Here is a 15,267-nt window from a genome sequence, read left to right as displayed (position 1 = left end):
ATACGCACGATTGGTGATGATCGCTGTGTCACTCTGCAAATCCTACCGGACAAAAGGTTCACGAGGGTGGAGGAGGAAGAGGGAGATATAAATCGAATGGTACAATGAAGTAGTGAAATTTCCGCCCCGATTCCAACGACCTCGGGTAATAATTTTACAGCGGCCAATGACAGACTCCCGGCGAGTTGTTTTTTTTTTTTTATGAGTCACGGTATGAATTTGAGACGGGTGGAGGAGACGAATCGGGTGCTCGGAAAAAACTGCAATAGTTTACGATAGACACATGACTCTTGTCCTTCGTATCGGTACGTGTTACATTCCTATTTTACGACATTCGAGAGAAGCGGGAGATGGAAAACTCGTTCGTGACCATTTTAAGTCACTGGAGAATTGAGATCGGAGATCGAATTGATATAATTGAGACGCTATTTTCTTCATTACTCGATTTTTCTCTTCTGAGGATTTTTGAGTTACGGTGGAAGCTTCGTAGTAATTTTTTTTTTTCACAATTTTGGGAGAATGCCTAGAAATTTCCGGGAGTACGAAGATATAATTTAAGAAATGCCGGTAGGTATTTATGGATACCTGGGGAAATGTGGGAACGTATGTGAAGAACTGTGTCAATAACTCGAGAATAGTTATCGCAAAAGGCGTTGAAATGCAGAGAAAAAATTCTGATTTGCTGAGACGTGACACCGATTTTCAGGAATTTATTACTTATTAGCGGAGTAGAATGACCATGATATCAATGATTTTGACGAGTAAAGTTTGATGATACATTGACAATCACAGATACGTTCTTAAAAATTAAGAACGTCGCTCTGGGAGCTTTGTAATCGTCATCAAATGACCTTTATTATCAGCAACATGACTCTGAGCCTGACATCACTGAGAAAACTATCTAATGCACGTATGTTTTAAATATCATTATCACATGCGAATATGGTCAGGGCCCTGACCTGAACCCTGCCACATATACTTATCAGTATTTTATTTGAAAAATGAGAAACGATTGTTCCATATATGGACACGTATACATTGAAATATGGAATAACTATTCATTAAATTATTCATTTTTTTCCTGGCCATGGAAAGAATTATAGATATTCTTAGTAGTAGATGATATGCTTCATAGTTCGTCTCATATTTCTCTGTCAAGTTATTCCCTGAAGAGATATTCTAAAACGAAAAAAAGTGAAGTTGAGACTAGATGAAAATACCACTTCTTTTTCATCCACTTCCATTTTTTTCTCGTCATCGGCTTCACCCTCGAATTTTCCTTCTAACGTTGAGTGAAAATGATATTCATCTAGAAGAAGATAGCATTCGTTGCCTCGCTTGACTAATCTTCCCTTTAACTAAAATACACTCAGTGAATTCTGGACTACTCTCCCCAGAGGTGAACAGTCAAATAAGGAATCCTACAACTGATTCCAACCATGTATTTTATTTTCGGACATATCTATCACCAATGAGTCTCCCATAAAATGAAATTCCTGCGCTGCGTAGAATTCTCCAAAAAAAGGGGCTTTCAACTGTTCTGTAAAATGCTAAAATGAAAAAAAAAATCAAGTCTCTAAAGATCAGTTAAAAATAACACTCACATTTCTCAAAACCCTCTGTTTTTCTCTCCTTTATTTCATCGACATTTCTCTCATCTTTTACTTTTTTCAAAGTACATTTTTAACTCATAAATTCAGTATTCAACGCTGATTTACACTCCACTCTTGAAGTTTAATGAAATTAATTGATTCGCCGTTATCGACATAAATCTGACTTCCGGTATACTCTTTAAATTAATTAATATATATATAATTATATATTTCGTGTTTCTTTAAATATAATTACAATTAAAGTATATTGTAAAATAAGGAAAATGACAGTAATGCAATTGTGCGTGGCGGTATGCGAAGTGTGGGTGACACGTGAGCACATTTTCATTCTCTTTTTCCCCTGTTAACCCTTCATTTTAATTAAATTGTTGGAAATTTACTGGAAAAGAGAAAAGACTGAATGGTGTAATGATCGTGTGACATCGGATAATGATTAAACTCAAAATAAAGAAATTATAGTACAAAGCATTGAAGCCTCAAGCCAAACAAAAATAAACAGTTATAGTCATTTTGAAAATTATTTCAAACTAAAAATGATCGGTTACCCAGCAATTATCGATTCTCCTGAATTCATCAGCTTTTTCTCTCATTTTTTTTTTATCGCTCACAGGCAACAACAGATGTACAATTGTTGAAATAATCTATTACTCCTCCAACCAATGATTGGTTTTCTTTTTCGTTATTACAGTTTACGGCTCTGGTAAATATCAAAAGCCCATCGCTTCAAAAATATTTATAAAAATAAATACCTTGAGAAAAAAAATGTTTCTTCCTCGTGGCAACTGATAATCGAGGGCTGTCGTTATCATGTCCCCACGATAAATAAATAAATCAAATAAATAAATAAAATTGATTCTTCCATCTCCCTTTTGTTCATCTCTTCTTTTATCAGTTTGCAAATTTCTCTCACTGACGCGCATTGCAACGCGCCATCCTCAGATTGCATTCGGTGTATAAGTTTTACAAAATACATTTGTGTTGCACGGCTTATCTAGTCGTTTGTTTTAGGTTTCTAACAGCCGTACGTATTTTTTTTTTATTAGGTCGTAAAAAAATAGGCATCATTTCACTCGAGTATGGGGTGTTCTCGTGTCATTCCACCCAATAGTCCACTCGTTTTAATTTTGATTCCACAATTATTCGGTTACAGTCCATGAAGACTCGATTTACGAATGATATTAAAGTATAAAATACTTTGAAAATAATTTGAAATCTCGGAAAAACCCGAGGAAGGATCAGTTAACTGCCAATTTTTGAAAAATATATATATTTGGCTGATAGATATGGCAAATTCAGTACTCCATTACCAATAGCACTCGCTATATTGACTAAAACTCGTACGTATATGTTTCGTTAATGTTTTTGTTAAATATTTCAATCTGGAAGCCATTTTTAAAAAATCTGTCGTGTCGTAAGTCGAAGTGAATCGTCCAGTATCTGAACGATGTAGCTATTTCAAGGGAAATTATTCATCCACTGAATGATTCACCCAACATAGTTAATCCTCATGTCCCCAGTCGTATCTAAGAGAAGCCCATTCCCCCCATTTGAAAAAAAAAACCCTTAGAGATCAGATTCGCCATAAAGAGCAGTTGAGAAAGAACGATAATCGAGAGCACCAGGTTGTGCATTGGGTCCCTTGTAAGGTGGCATTCTCTGAATACAGTACTCAGCCTGATCAGGTGGCAGTTCTCGTCTTAATTCATCAGCTAGAATGTATGGTTTATCGCCAGCAAGAATGCGGAAACTGTCGATAACTTGTTCAGCAGTGTCTGTGTCAGTGGATTCACGAGTCATGAAATCTAGGAAAGCGTCAAATTGGACGTATCCAGAGCTATTGGGATCGACGATAGCCAGAATTCGCTGGAAGTCAATATCCCCTTGTCTATCTTTTCCAATGGAGTATCCTAGAGACACTAGACACGACTTGAATTCATCAGGAGCAAGTCTGCCTGTTCTATTCTTGTCGAAGTGATTGAAGCTGCTGCGGAACTCGTTGAGCTGTTCCTGAGTGATTCCCTTGGAGTCACGAGTAAGAATCTGGTTTTCAACTTCGTTGATATTTCGATTTATCGATGTGAGCAGCTGCTCCCAACCAACCCGAAGAGTCTCCATGGTATACTGGGTATAACGATTCTCGAAGATCATTCCTTCTTGGACAGCCTGGTGAATTTTCTCGAGCTCCTCCAAGTGTACCTTGTACTGATAGACAGCCTGTTCGTACTCCTTGAGACGATGGAGTTGGTCCTCGAGGGTACCCTGTAATCCCATACCAATGGCTGTCACAGCATCCAATTGACGCTCGATCCAGGGCCCAACGGCATTGGCTTTCTCAGCGAATTGCCTTCGCAGAAGTTCGTTGTTCTGTTGTTTTCTGAGCTCTGCTTGGAGTGTTCCATCTCGCTGAGGCACCAACTGTCGAACGTCACTCCATTTCTTGGTCAGATCGAGGGCTGTTAGGGTGGTGTAGGGATTTTCAAGACCTCCGGGAATCTGGAATTGTTTGACAATGGACTCCACTTCTCGGACGAGACCCACGATTGAGTTGTATTCTTTGTCGGCTTCGCCTAGGGTTGCCTTGAACGCTGCATGCGCATCCATCAGGCCCTGGATCTCCTCCATCGTGTGTACGATGAACATGTCCACTAGGTCCTCCCTCGTACCGTCTAACCAGTTGTTGAATGGCTGTTGCAGAAAAACGAGCGTTAGGGAGGCGAATTATTTTAGTATAATTTCCGTAATTAAGTAATAAATGGAGATCAACAGTTGTCACTATTGAATAGTTTACAGGGAATATTCTGTTCGTGAGGGGTAAAGAATATTGAACCCTTTGAGTTTCTCAAATCAAATGTTTCGCTAGTTTCATTTTCGTGGTTTTTATTAGATTTATATTTTGCATAACTTACTGCAGCGCGTTTCGCGAATTCCAGATGCAGGACGTCAATTTTCTCGAGAATACGCTCGGCCTCGTCCAGGGCTTGACGTCGGCGTTGCGTCAATGTACCCAAACGATCCCACTGATCGCAGATACGCTGGCAGCGAGAGTTAACGGATGCACTATCGTGATATTCAAGAGTGCTGGACATTCCAAAGAGATGTAAAGTTTGTTAATTGAGTCGTTAATTTTATTTATCGAGGTATTTCGGAAGCTGGTGGGTTGGAGGAAGAAGGAGGAGAGGTAGTTTTGGTGATGAAATTTTCTGAGGTACAAGCAGTCATTTCCGCAAATCATCATCTCGACTCGGTTTTGGTTAATGAAAGGTGGAACTTTTGAAGGAAATTTAATAAGTTGTTGTACTTAAACGATACAAAGGACCAAAACAAAATTCGACAAGTTTATTAGACATATCGAGATGTTGCATTGCTAGTTAAATGGCTTACGCTGCACCATTTTAGCCGGCTGACTTTGAACTCGGAATCATTCGCATGTGAGGTAACGAACTTACTCACTCCCTCAATCCCCCGGGTATTAATGAAAGGAATGTTAAGTTCGTTTTACCACTGATAGGATCATATTAACATGTTGAACAGTATCTTTCTAACTAATGTTGTGACGATTTGTAATCAGAAGAAGCAAAATAGAAAGCTTAAGGCCGGATAATCGTCAACAGAGGAATAACTTTTCAAAGTAAACAATAAATTCTTACTTGAGCTCTTGAGCAATGGCTGCAATCTGTTCAACTCTGTCTTGATGAGCAGCAAGATCCGATTCAAAGGCCTCGTGTTTTTTCTTCAATGCCTTAAGCTCATTGAGCTTACACTGCCTGAAGTGCTGAGAAGTGAGCATCTCTTCTTTTCCAGCTGTCCAGTCCTCGTGGGCGTCGGCCTTGTGCTTGAACTTCTGGGCCAAGTGCTCGAGACGCTCGAGTCTCATCATCTCAGACAGCAGCCACTCCTCAAACGCCTTCTCTGCTAGTTCAAGGCCTTTCCATGCTTTGTTGATATCGGATACCATCTTGCCCTCAGTAGGCATGTAAGCAGGCCTATTGCTCAGTCGCAATTTCGTTTGGAGGGTGTTGAAGTTGGTCTCCAACTTGGCTTTTTGCTCAACACGTGGGGGTTTGTGTTTGCGACGATAAGTACGATATTCCTCGAGCTTCTTCTGACATCCAGCGAGGGAATTGTCGGTTTGTCTGCTTGCCAACCAGGGCATTGTTCGTCGGATCCACTCAAGGAGATCAGAAGCGAGACGCTCGTACTCCTCCATGAGACGCTCATTCTCCTGGTTGACCTTGAGAACCTTGCAGATTCTGTTGGCTGCTGTTTCAGCCTAAAATCGTTAACAATTCTTCAGTCCGGTCATTACATTCATTGATTTATCATTAATTTGGTGAGTCAGTGTGCATAGTGGATTAAAGAATTTATGTGTCACTTTCAGCGTAAATATCTTCAAACTAGTGGATGTCATACATTCAGTTCCCTTTGGACGGATGTCTCCGTAGTCTGTTTGAAGTTAGTAGTAATAGTTAGTGTATTGTCAAAAGCAAAATGTCAAACAAAAAAATTTTTTTCAATTCAACTCAAAATAGTTGACAAATAACACTCGACCTGGTTTCGGTTTTGCATCTTTTCTACAAAAATTTCCGACCCCAAAGATCAAAGAACTCGTTTATTGTCTAAAGCAAAGCATCTAACTCATAAAATTGTCTCTGGCGCTCTAAATCCAGTAGTTTCACGGATATTGTCAGAGCAATTCTGATAAAATTCTAGATGATATATGAGGTAGTTGTATTTTTCATGAGATTCTCGCTGGACGCGAATCGAATCCACGACTTCTGCTACAAAAATCTAGTGCTCTAACTACTTGGCCATTGCCTCCGGTAAATTGTTTCATTTGAATTGATCCATTCAACTAAATGTGTTAGTCGAAAGCTCACTCACTGAACACACACCTTTTGTGCACCACTGAAACAGTGGTAGTACGACGATACGTAGGTCATAACAGCTCGTTCATCGGGTTTAGCTGTGTTGCTCATGTCTATAAAAAAAAATCAGTCGGCAAAGTTTAACACCATGCTTTGTTAGATCATATCTCTGGAATAATTATTGGGTTAAGTTAGTGAAGTGAACTTGATTATTGATAATTGGGGAGCAGTTAAACAAGTGATTTCACACTGAAAACAGTTAGAGTCGGTTTATTGCACACGATTCGACTCGCTGACCTGCTGGGCACCCTGGAAAGCATGGTAGTAGCACGAGACGTAAGTCATGATCGCTCTTTCGTCCGGTTTGGGTGTGTTGATCAAATCTATTGAAGTTTTTCAGTTAAAATCAGATAAATGTGGGGTATCAACAATTTTCATTTTGAATTTATCTGTCTCTTGAGGTCATTCAGGTATAGACTTGGATTTAAGCTCCATTTGAAGTTTGGATTTAAGCTCCATTTGATTTTTAATGTTGAAAATTACTTTCGCGCGATTCCACCAATTTTCCTTCTTCGCGAAGCAGGAATGTGGAATCAGAATGGACGTAGGGAAAACAGAAAATTGTGAAAGATCGTGAAGGATACCTGAACATCCTCAAGTTATTACTGAAAAGTGAATGAATGGCAATGAAGAATATAATGATGATAATAATACCATCTGGATCCAACATCCGTGGGATATCAAGGTACTTCTCGGCGACATCAAAAGCGGTATTGAGATTTTCCAATGGATTATCCTTGCTGAGTTTGTTATAATCAATGAGGTCAGGACGGTGACGATGAATGAGAGCGCAGAATGCCAAACCATCCTTGAAGGACAAGTGGAAGTTTTGAACGTTGACGTTCTTGTAGGGCGCTGTTTTACGCTGACACCAGAGTAGTAGACCCTCTTTGGCAGTCATTTCCTCGACGGAAATGTCCTGGATGGCAAAACGAAGGATGATCGTCCAGATCATTCCCAAAGTCATTTTTAAATTACCATCGACGATTTCTGAAACGTTTCAATTCCATTCCATTAAGATATTGATGGGGGAAAATAAGTACCAGATTTTGGGTTGGGATAGTTTTTTTCGAGACATAAATATTTGATACTCAATATTGTCGATACTGATGATATTACAAATTTTTATTCACCTTCTGCTCCAATGGAGACCAATTTGACTCCTTTGCTGGCGATGTAATCCAGCGCTTTATTTACATTCGCAATTTTGTGAAAACGCATCTTGCCACGATCTGGCCTTGGCAGGGTTTCACCGGATATCACCTCCAGGAGTAGCATAAGTTTTAGACCATTCCTGAAGTCGTCCTCGATCGATTCTATGGCAGTTCCTGCTTTTCGCAGGTGCGAGTTGCACCATGCTGTGAATGTCTGTTGAAAATCATTCGTAATTAAGTTTTGTCATCACTTTTGCAATTTTTACTTAATGTTTTTCTCCGTGGGGGCCATAAAAGTATTACCGGATGAATGTCATTGTTTGCAATGAAGATATTCTAATCGCATGTATTAGCTAATAGTTTTATTGCCGGGTGACATAAAATATCGTTCATGTGTGACAGAAATTTTCACCTCGTGAGGTTGGCAGCCCTCTCTATCGCTTCCTATTGCCAACTTTACACTCGTAAAAAATTCATGGCACGTGTATGAAAATATAGGATTTTCTCTCTCTCAAGTTTTTTCATTTTTTGAGTTGTGAGAAATGTTAGTTTTCGAATATCTACGAAGAATGAATGAGCTATACAGACAACTTTGGGTATTAACGGTGGAAGGTAGTTGAATCGGTGAGATCTTCACCTTGATAACGTAATCTTCTCAGTGATTTTGTCATTCCACAGAATTCATAACGTCAACCTGGGCACTAGTTGACTGTATTTCTTTCGAAAATACGACGTATGTGGCTGCGTGTATATTTTAGTAACGACCCCGATCCCTTTCCCACTGGGTATACATATACATGTCCTGGTTCGTTTATCGGGGCGTGAGACAACATCTAGTCCAATGTTATTTGTCTAATAAAACAAAAGCTTATGTCTTTCTCCCAAGAAAATTCAGTTCAATATCATTGATCGAAATCGCGAACAGCTCATTCGCACGTGGTTTTAGCATCTAAATCGGATTCCAAGGGATGAAAGGCACTGTCGCGACTTGAAGACAACGGAAATTTATCTATTGATGCGAAATAAACATTAGCTTCACTTTTATCCTTTAGCGGGAAGGGAGGTAAAGTGGACCACTCGAATTTGATGTCTGAAAAAACATTTTCGGAGTGAGTAAAAAATAGGTCGATTTCACTCTGTGAAACTCGAGTTATTAAACGTTTAAAAGTAACTGGTTTTCTAAAATTCTTCTATAAATTATCCTCAACATCTAGAGAAAGACAACATAAAATAACCTTCAGAAAGCATCAATAATTTCCAACGTCCAAATGATATGATTTTTCCAAATTATGGCTTCATTTGAAACCCCATAACCCAATAACAACGCCATCAAAATTATATTTGTCTTTCATATTTTAATTTTAATCCGAATTTTACACTTTCTCTCACATTTTCCAACCAAAAAAATTTATTACTATTCCACAATTGTGTAAACTGAAAAAGATAAGATAAGATTTTTGGGCTACTTATCTATCGATCTGAAACTCAGACCAATTTTCATTAGCTCAAAAGTTTTTCAGTTTTAAAATAATGGAAATACCAAAACACCTCGTTAGCCAATAAAATTAAAAAAAAAACAAGGCAAAAACATATTAATCATGTTCTAGCTGCAATGTCTCGAGACAGGGGCTCTCTCGCCTCAGGAACACCAATAGCCTGAAATTTAATACTGTCGGGTCTTGAAAGCACCCCGCCGTCCCGATCCAAAATTGGACATGAGTGGTCCCACCCTAACTTCAACAAGGCGTGCGGGCTTCACCGTTTCTATTTGTAAAACATTGGGAGTCCTCCCGCGCGTCTTCACGCGCGCTGAATGCTCTTGCCTCCAACTGCTTTTTCTCTCATCAGCAATTCTTCAACAAAGATGTCACCCCACCGCCCCTCCCACAATCTTCTTCCTCATCCCCCTCATTCCCTTCCACAATTCTTCACCGATTTTCATGCTAATGAATTCAATAAAACTGGAATTCTAGAATTAACGAAGCTGCATATCAGAGTGGCCTTAATTGAGGCAAAACCAATGACGCAGCAGACAGTGAAAGACATGTAAAACGGTACTGCGTCTGTGCAGACCAGAAGAGAGAGAGAGAGAAAAGGGGGGAGGGGAAGAGGCTGTGGGGAAGATGACTTGTCGATAAATAACAAAAAAATGGTGTCAGTATAATAATTTTTCATCATCAAAAAGTTCAGGAACATGAAATAAGGCCAATCGGTTACTGGAGTTCAACTTGCTCGTGTCTCTTGTACCTATGAGACATCAATCACAACTCTGCGATGTACAGGGTAATCCTCTCTCTCTCCTCCTCTCCCTCACTCCCTACGTGATGCAACGACAAATATAACACCCAAGAGTGAAAAAAGAAAAATAAAAAGAAACTGAATATTTCAATTCGCAGAAATGACACGTCGTGCCAAATCGTCGGAACGGAAATGAAAAACCTCTTGGGACACACCCTTTCCTTTTCCAGACGTTGCAATAAGAAGAATGTTAAAAGACAGCTGGAGTTGTTGAGTGGAATAAAAAGATATCTTTACAATGTTCAGTGGATAAATGCTGGGTACAGGACAAATGTCTGGTGAACAATGAGAGAACTGATAAGTCGTTTGTTTACGCAAGTCTTGAAATCTGAAGATTAAATCAAATGATAGGGTGGAGGGGGGGAGGAGTAAAGGGAGGAGGGAATAGGGGTGGGAGAGATCTGAAGATATTTTTGTGTGAGACATCGGGGATCGGTTTTAGATGCGGGCCTTGGTGACGCAACTTAACGGAAAAGCGAATAGAAGTGATTTTGGCTTTTATTATTCGAAAAACAGTTTGAAGAATTTTTAAGCGTATTCGGAAAATACCAGGAGTCGTTGAGAATGCGAGTAAGTGTGGTAATGCCTGACTAATGCCAGTGGCATTGGAGATATTCCAAATATTGCAGACTGGTAATAATTGTTGGAGGAATAATGTATGAGGTAAAATGGACCCACGGAAATCATTATCTCCCTTTAAATTATTTTAACTTTAAAGCTGAAAGAGTTATTTGAATTTTCTGAGTCCATCCTATTCGCGTTTTGGGCGTTTCTCAGCTAAACTCTTTTATGTGGAAGTCACATTTATCGTTAGGTCGTTGATAAATATCTGGGTGACCATTATTAATGCTGCACTCGCGAGATTGTTTTTAACGGGTGCCGTGATTTTAAAAATTCAGTTTTGAAATTCTTTCAGTATGAATATCTTCAGGTATAGAATAAATAGCCTCATTTCAATGAGTCACGTCTCATTTTAAAGATTGAAATAGTAGTTGTAAAATAAAAAAGTTATTCACAGAGGAGAGCACCTCATTTTATGCAATTCTCCTTTTTCTTTTGAACGATGCAAGTCTATTTCATTGTAAAATAAGCCGTTTGTGAGGATATCGTGGGTGTTCAGAGGAGGGAATCCTTCTAGTTTTTATTGTTAAAAAAATTTTATGTACAAACGTAAAATCCGGATTTGACTATATGTGGCGTGGGATGGATAAATAAAGATCACGTGAGTTATTGGAGATAGCACGCCTTCTTTGAGGACTGTTGAGGGAAAAATAAGAGATTTGAATTTTCCCACATTTGGATCGGCTGGAGAGATATTTATGAAAAAAGAAATTAATTGAGAAAATGTAGTTCAAATCTTTTAGTTCTACATATTTTCGGAATAAATGATACCACTTAGATGAATCATATCTCCTTCTGGAGATTGAAAAAGTATCTAGCGAGTGAAAAAACGTGTGAATTTTTACGCTGTTCATTGAGAGATATCGGAAAATTGAATACGCTTTATTTTATGTAATTCATTGTCTACTGCTGAACAACGCCAGTCCATTCTATTCTGAAGTAAACCTTTTACGAATATCTCGATTGCTATTGGAGCGAGCGAAAGTTTCCTAACGATTTTTAGAAGAGAAAAGCGAGAGGTTGGACGGCAATTTCGCGATTTGTATTAGATTGAGAGATATTTCACGGAAATTCATTGTTGAAAAAATTCCCTCAAAACAAAATAAAAAATTATCAAATAAAAAATTATCTAGCAATGCTCTGTGATAAGAGATGGAATACTTAACATCTGAGGTAATTGAACGTCATTTCTTGAGCAAATACGATGCGCATAACTCCAATATCTTTTTCTCTCCAAAAAAAATTGTCAAAATGAATTTAAAAGATCGGCATAATTTCATCAGTGGATGGGAACTAATTAACGATTAAAAACGCACCTACCTAAGCGATTAATCACGATTGGATTAAAAAAGAAGTGGAAAGAATGCTGATTGTGGGTCACCCGATTTCAATTCCGTGGGCTCTGGCGCCTGGCCTAAACACGATCAGAGGTTAACGATCCTCGCGTCATCAGTTGGTAAATGACAATTCGCCACCAATTCTCCCAGTAACTATTTCTCGGGATTTAAATCAGTGACCTTGAGCGACTCCAGTTAAATTACCAGGACTAGAATCTCTAGAGTCAACTGGCTTTCTCGTGCAATTGGGTGATAAACACGGGTCCTCGACCTCTTCCCCTTCCTCCCTCTACCCCAGTATATTTTTAGTCCAACCAATACCATTCGTATTGTATCCTCAAATGTATTTATAACCCTAACCGATCATTTCATCGAAATTTAACGCCCTACAACGCGGAAACCCAACCGAACAATTACCACATTGTAATGTCAACAATTACTCATCATCAGCATAATAATTAGTAACAATACAATTATTTAAATATCAATGAAAATACCACGTAATCATCTGACTCATGGCACAATTATTTTAGTCCTGATGCTCCAAAAATACGTGAGTTCCGTACGGACTTGAGGTTTTCCTCACTCTTCAACACATCTCTTGCCAAAAATTCAAAAGATATCATCTTGCCCCAACCTACGCATCCACCTGATTTATACCATCAACTGTTCTTGACCTGAAATTCCCCGAATCAATCAAAAAAAAAAAAAAACAAATTGTGATACAAATAAAACAAATTCCCTTGTAAATCCAAAAAAGAACTTCAATTTTGATAAAGATAATTTCAAAGTAAAAATGAAAAATCTTCAATTCTCCTGACTATTCTCAGAAAAATGAGAAAATTCAACGGATGACTTGGATTTCTCGAGGAAGACGAATAAACAGATCCACTGAATAGCGAGCAAACCGGTCTCCTGATAAGACGTTTGAAGTTTCACTCCTCTCCCCCTCCTCACCCCCTCCTGACAACGTGTAAAAACAATGGCACGCGTGCGTCAAGGTCGTCCATATGAGAACCATAAACAACTCAATTAAAATTTTATAAAATAATGTTAATCACTTGTTATAAAGTATGCCATTGTTTAATAATTAATGATAAAATCACTCACTTTTTTCTGTTGTTTCTCCCATGCTGGATCGAGTAGACCCTCGCGTTCCCACTCCTCCTCAGGCTCCATGTAGCCGTCACCATAAGCCTCCATGTCGTTCATCCTCGTATTATAATAATTTTAATTAATCACCTCCAATAACTCGTTCACCTTTTAGCAGAAAAAAAAACAAAAACACTATGACACACAGTACTAAACGTAATTGTCAAACAAATTTTCCAATCATGTGATTGGAGCTGTGAGAGTGTAAAAAAAAAATATTGCAACGGCGTCTCTTTAAATGCACGTATGCCAGTGATGATGGGTACACACGATTTTGAACAATCTTAGAAGGGGGCACGTCCCACCCTGGGGATGAGAGGTTGGGGAGTGGAGTCGAATATTGGGACTATTGAATTGAGAAGAGATATATTTTTTTTTTTTTTTAAGAACACGTACCCGCCAAGCCCAATGTTAAACCGTTCGTCGTTCTTTCCCTCGCACTGACCCCTCTGCCACGAGTCTGACACACGATTTGCTGGTCGACGAGGTACGGAGACACGGCTTTCCCCTTCTACATTTTCCCCCTTGTTGCCGCCCGTCCCTCGCGAGAAGCGATTGCCACAACCCCGGTTCCGCTGTGCGTCCCCCACTCGGTGCTCGCGATTTTCGAAGGGTTCAGGAAATTGAAAAAAAATTATTTTGCTACCAAATGAAAACTTCAGAATGGATCTCATTGAAGTTTCCCATTTTTCCTGAATTTCGAATTGATTATTAACGAAGATGAAGTATGTAATGGACTTTTATTATGATTTTTAGTGGAGGTATTGTTGATTTGGATTTATGCGGTAACGAAATTTATCGAGGTGAAGATCGATCAGTTTATTTTCATGATTTCATTGACAAATTTGATAGTTGGAAAGTGAGTAGTTAAAGAATGAATTCAAGTCCATCATTGACTACAAAAATAATCTGTAGTGATAACAGTAATTGTTTCTCTACTATCAATTATGATGGTAATCAGAAATTGACTGCTTCCATTTATTATTAATATGATGATAACATGGTGTTAATGGTTTTTGACTAGCTATCAATCGGTGCGATACGATAATATGACGCGAAACCTTTTTTTATTGTAATGTTTATTCAAATATTCACACATCTCCTTTATGACCGTTTTTGAATGAACATTAAAAAAGTTTAATATATTTGAGTTTGATAAGAATCTTCATTTTTTTTCATTGTTATTTTTGGGTGCAGTGTACCACCAGCCCGATAACACTGCCTCCTTTGTTGGGTTGTGTTTAGGTTCATTTATTCAGAACACCGTAAGTTCGGATGGACCACCCGCAGCACATCCTGGGATAGGCCAATATTATTTGGAGTTGCTCCAAAATGTGATCAGGGTGTCACTCAAGTTAAATAGATTCAAATAATATTTTCCTGAGGAAAACGTAGAATGCAACCAAATTATGTTTAATTTTGATACTTGAAAAATAGAATAAAAACAGTGATCTCACTCTGTGGGTCATGAGCTACTCGAAATTGTAGACGTTCAGTTCACGTTCTATTCCCCTACAACTACAATAAAATTTATAGTAAAATTATTTGGGTTCGCTAAACTTAAGATATAAAATCAAACTTCATTTGACACCCAATACGTGTGGCTCCGAATTTTTTAATTCGTATTCTAATGCTTATTTTATTTATTTTTGAAATACATTTATTTAATCTTTAAAAATATCTATTGAATTTGCAAAAATCACAATTCTTTTCCTATTGTTGTTATTTACTGATACATTGGATCATAAACTCCATAACACAATCTCTCGCTGGGTTTTGTTTAGATTTTTTTCGAAGCACAAGTTTTATTTTGAAGCTTAAACAGATTGGAAAATTATTTAAAAATCGAGTATTCTCACACTATTGTTCTTGCGGTAGTGATAATTGGTGACGCTCGACACCTCGTCGATGTAATCTATTCTACTGTGCAAATGAAATTTTGCGCGTACTAACCTCTTGTTTTCTTATGGGGGAGTTGAAACGAGAATAAAAGGAATGTCCCTTGAGATTCGGACGACGTGGTTGAATCAACCGTTCGAAAATAGTTGAGACCGGTATTATTTTTTTTCTCCGGTTCTCCCCACGTTGTACGTTTCACCCACGCAAGACGGAAATAAACTACCACGTAACAGCGATATTAAGTATTACGTGTGAATATGATTTTTCG

General features: G+C 38.4%; 1 protein-coding gene across 4 annotated transcripts; it reads right to left on the bottom strand.

The window, feature by feature from the left end:
- Window positions 1-1,605: 1,605 nt before the first annotated feature.
- On the bottom strand, window positions 1,606-15,201 carry LOC135162575 (alpha-actinin, sarcomeric). Of its 4 annotated transcripts, XM_064121204.1 has the most exons (9): window positions 13,497-13,655; window positions 13,059-13,208; window positions 7,672-7,906; window positions 7,193-7,528; window positions 6,772-6,861; window positions 6,506-6,591; window positions 5,261-5,883; window positions 4,520-4,691; window positions 1,606-4,298 (listed from the first exon to the last, which is right to left on the bottom strand). In XM_064121204.1, the coding sequence occupies exons 2-9, from the start codon at window positions 13,158-13,160 to the stop codon at window positions 3,177-3,179; spliced, it is 2,766 nt and encodes a 921-aa protein (XP_063977274.1). In that variant the 5' UTR covers window positions 13,161-13,208; window positions 13,497-13,655; the 3' UTR covers window positions 1,606-3,176. The 4 variants fall into 4 exon arrangements, with proteins under 4 accessions (XP_063977274.1, XP_063977273.1, XP_063977272.1 ...); XM_064121203.1 differs by lacking the exons at window positions 6,772-6,861; window positions 13,497-13,655 and adding an exon at window positions 15,054-15,201; XM_064121202.1 differs by lacking the exon at window positions 6,506-6,591 and having other exon boundaries at window positions 6,776-6,861.
- Window positions 15,202-15,267: the final 66 nt, after the last annotated feature.

The sequence above is a fragment of the Diachasmimorpha longicaudata genome, chromosome 5, assembly GCF_034640455.1.
Source record: "Diachasmimorpha longicaudata isolate KC_UGA_2023 chromosome 5, iyDiaLong2, whole genome shotgun sequence".
NCBI lineage: Eukaryota > Metazoa > Arthropoda > Insecta > Hymenoptera > Braconidae > Diachasmimorpha > Diachasmimorpha longicaudata.
The sequence above is the reverse complement of the archived record's forward strand: the minus strand, read 5'-3'. Positions and strand labels throughout refer to the sequence as shown.

Bases quoted from the DNA above. Each gene is read 5' to 3' on its own strand.
- LOC135162575 (XM_064121204.1), bottom strand. From the start codon at position 13,160: ATGAACGACATGGAGGCTTATGGTGACGGCTACATGGAGCCTGAGGAG. The intron at 7,907-13,058 runs GTGAGTGATTTT...GATTTTCAACAG, and splicing joins GGGAGAAACAACAGAAAAAA to ACATTCACAGCATGGTGCAA. The intron at 4,692-5,260 runs GTAAGAATTTAT...TGGAATGTCCAG, and splicing joins GCCATTGCTCAAGAGCTCAA to CACTCTTGAATATCACGATA.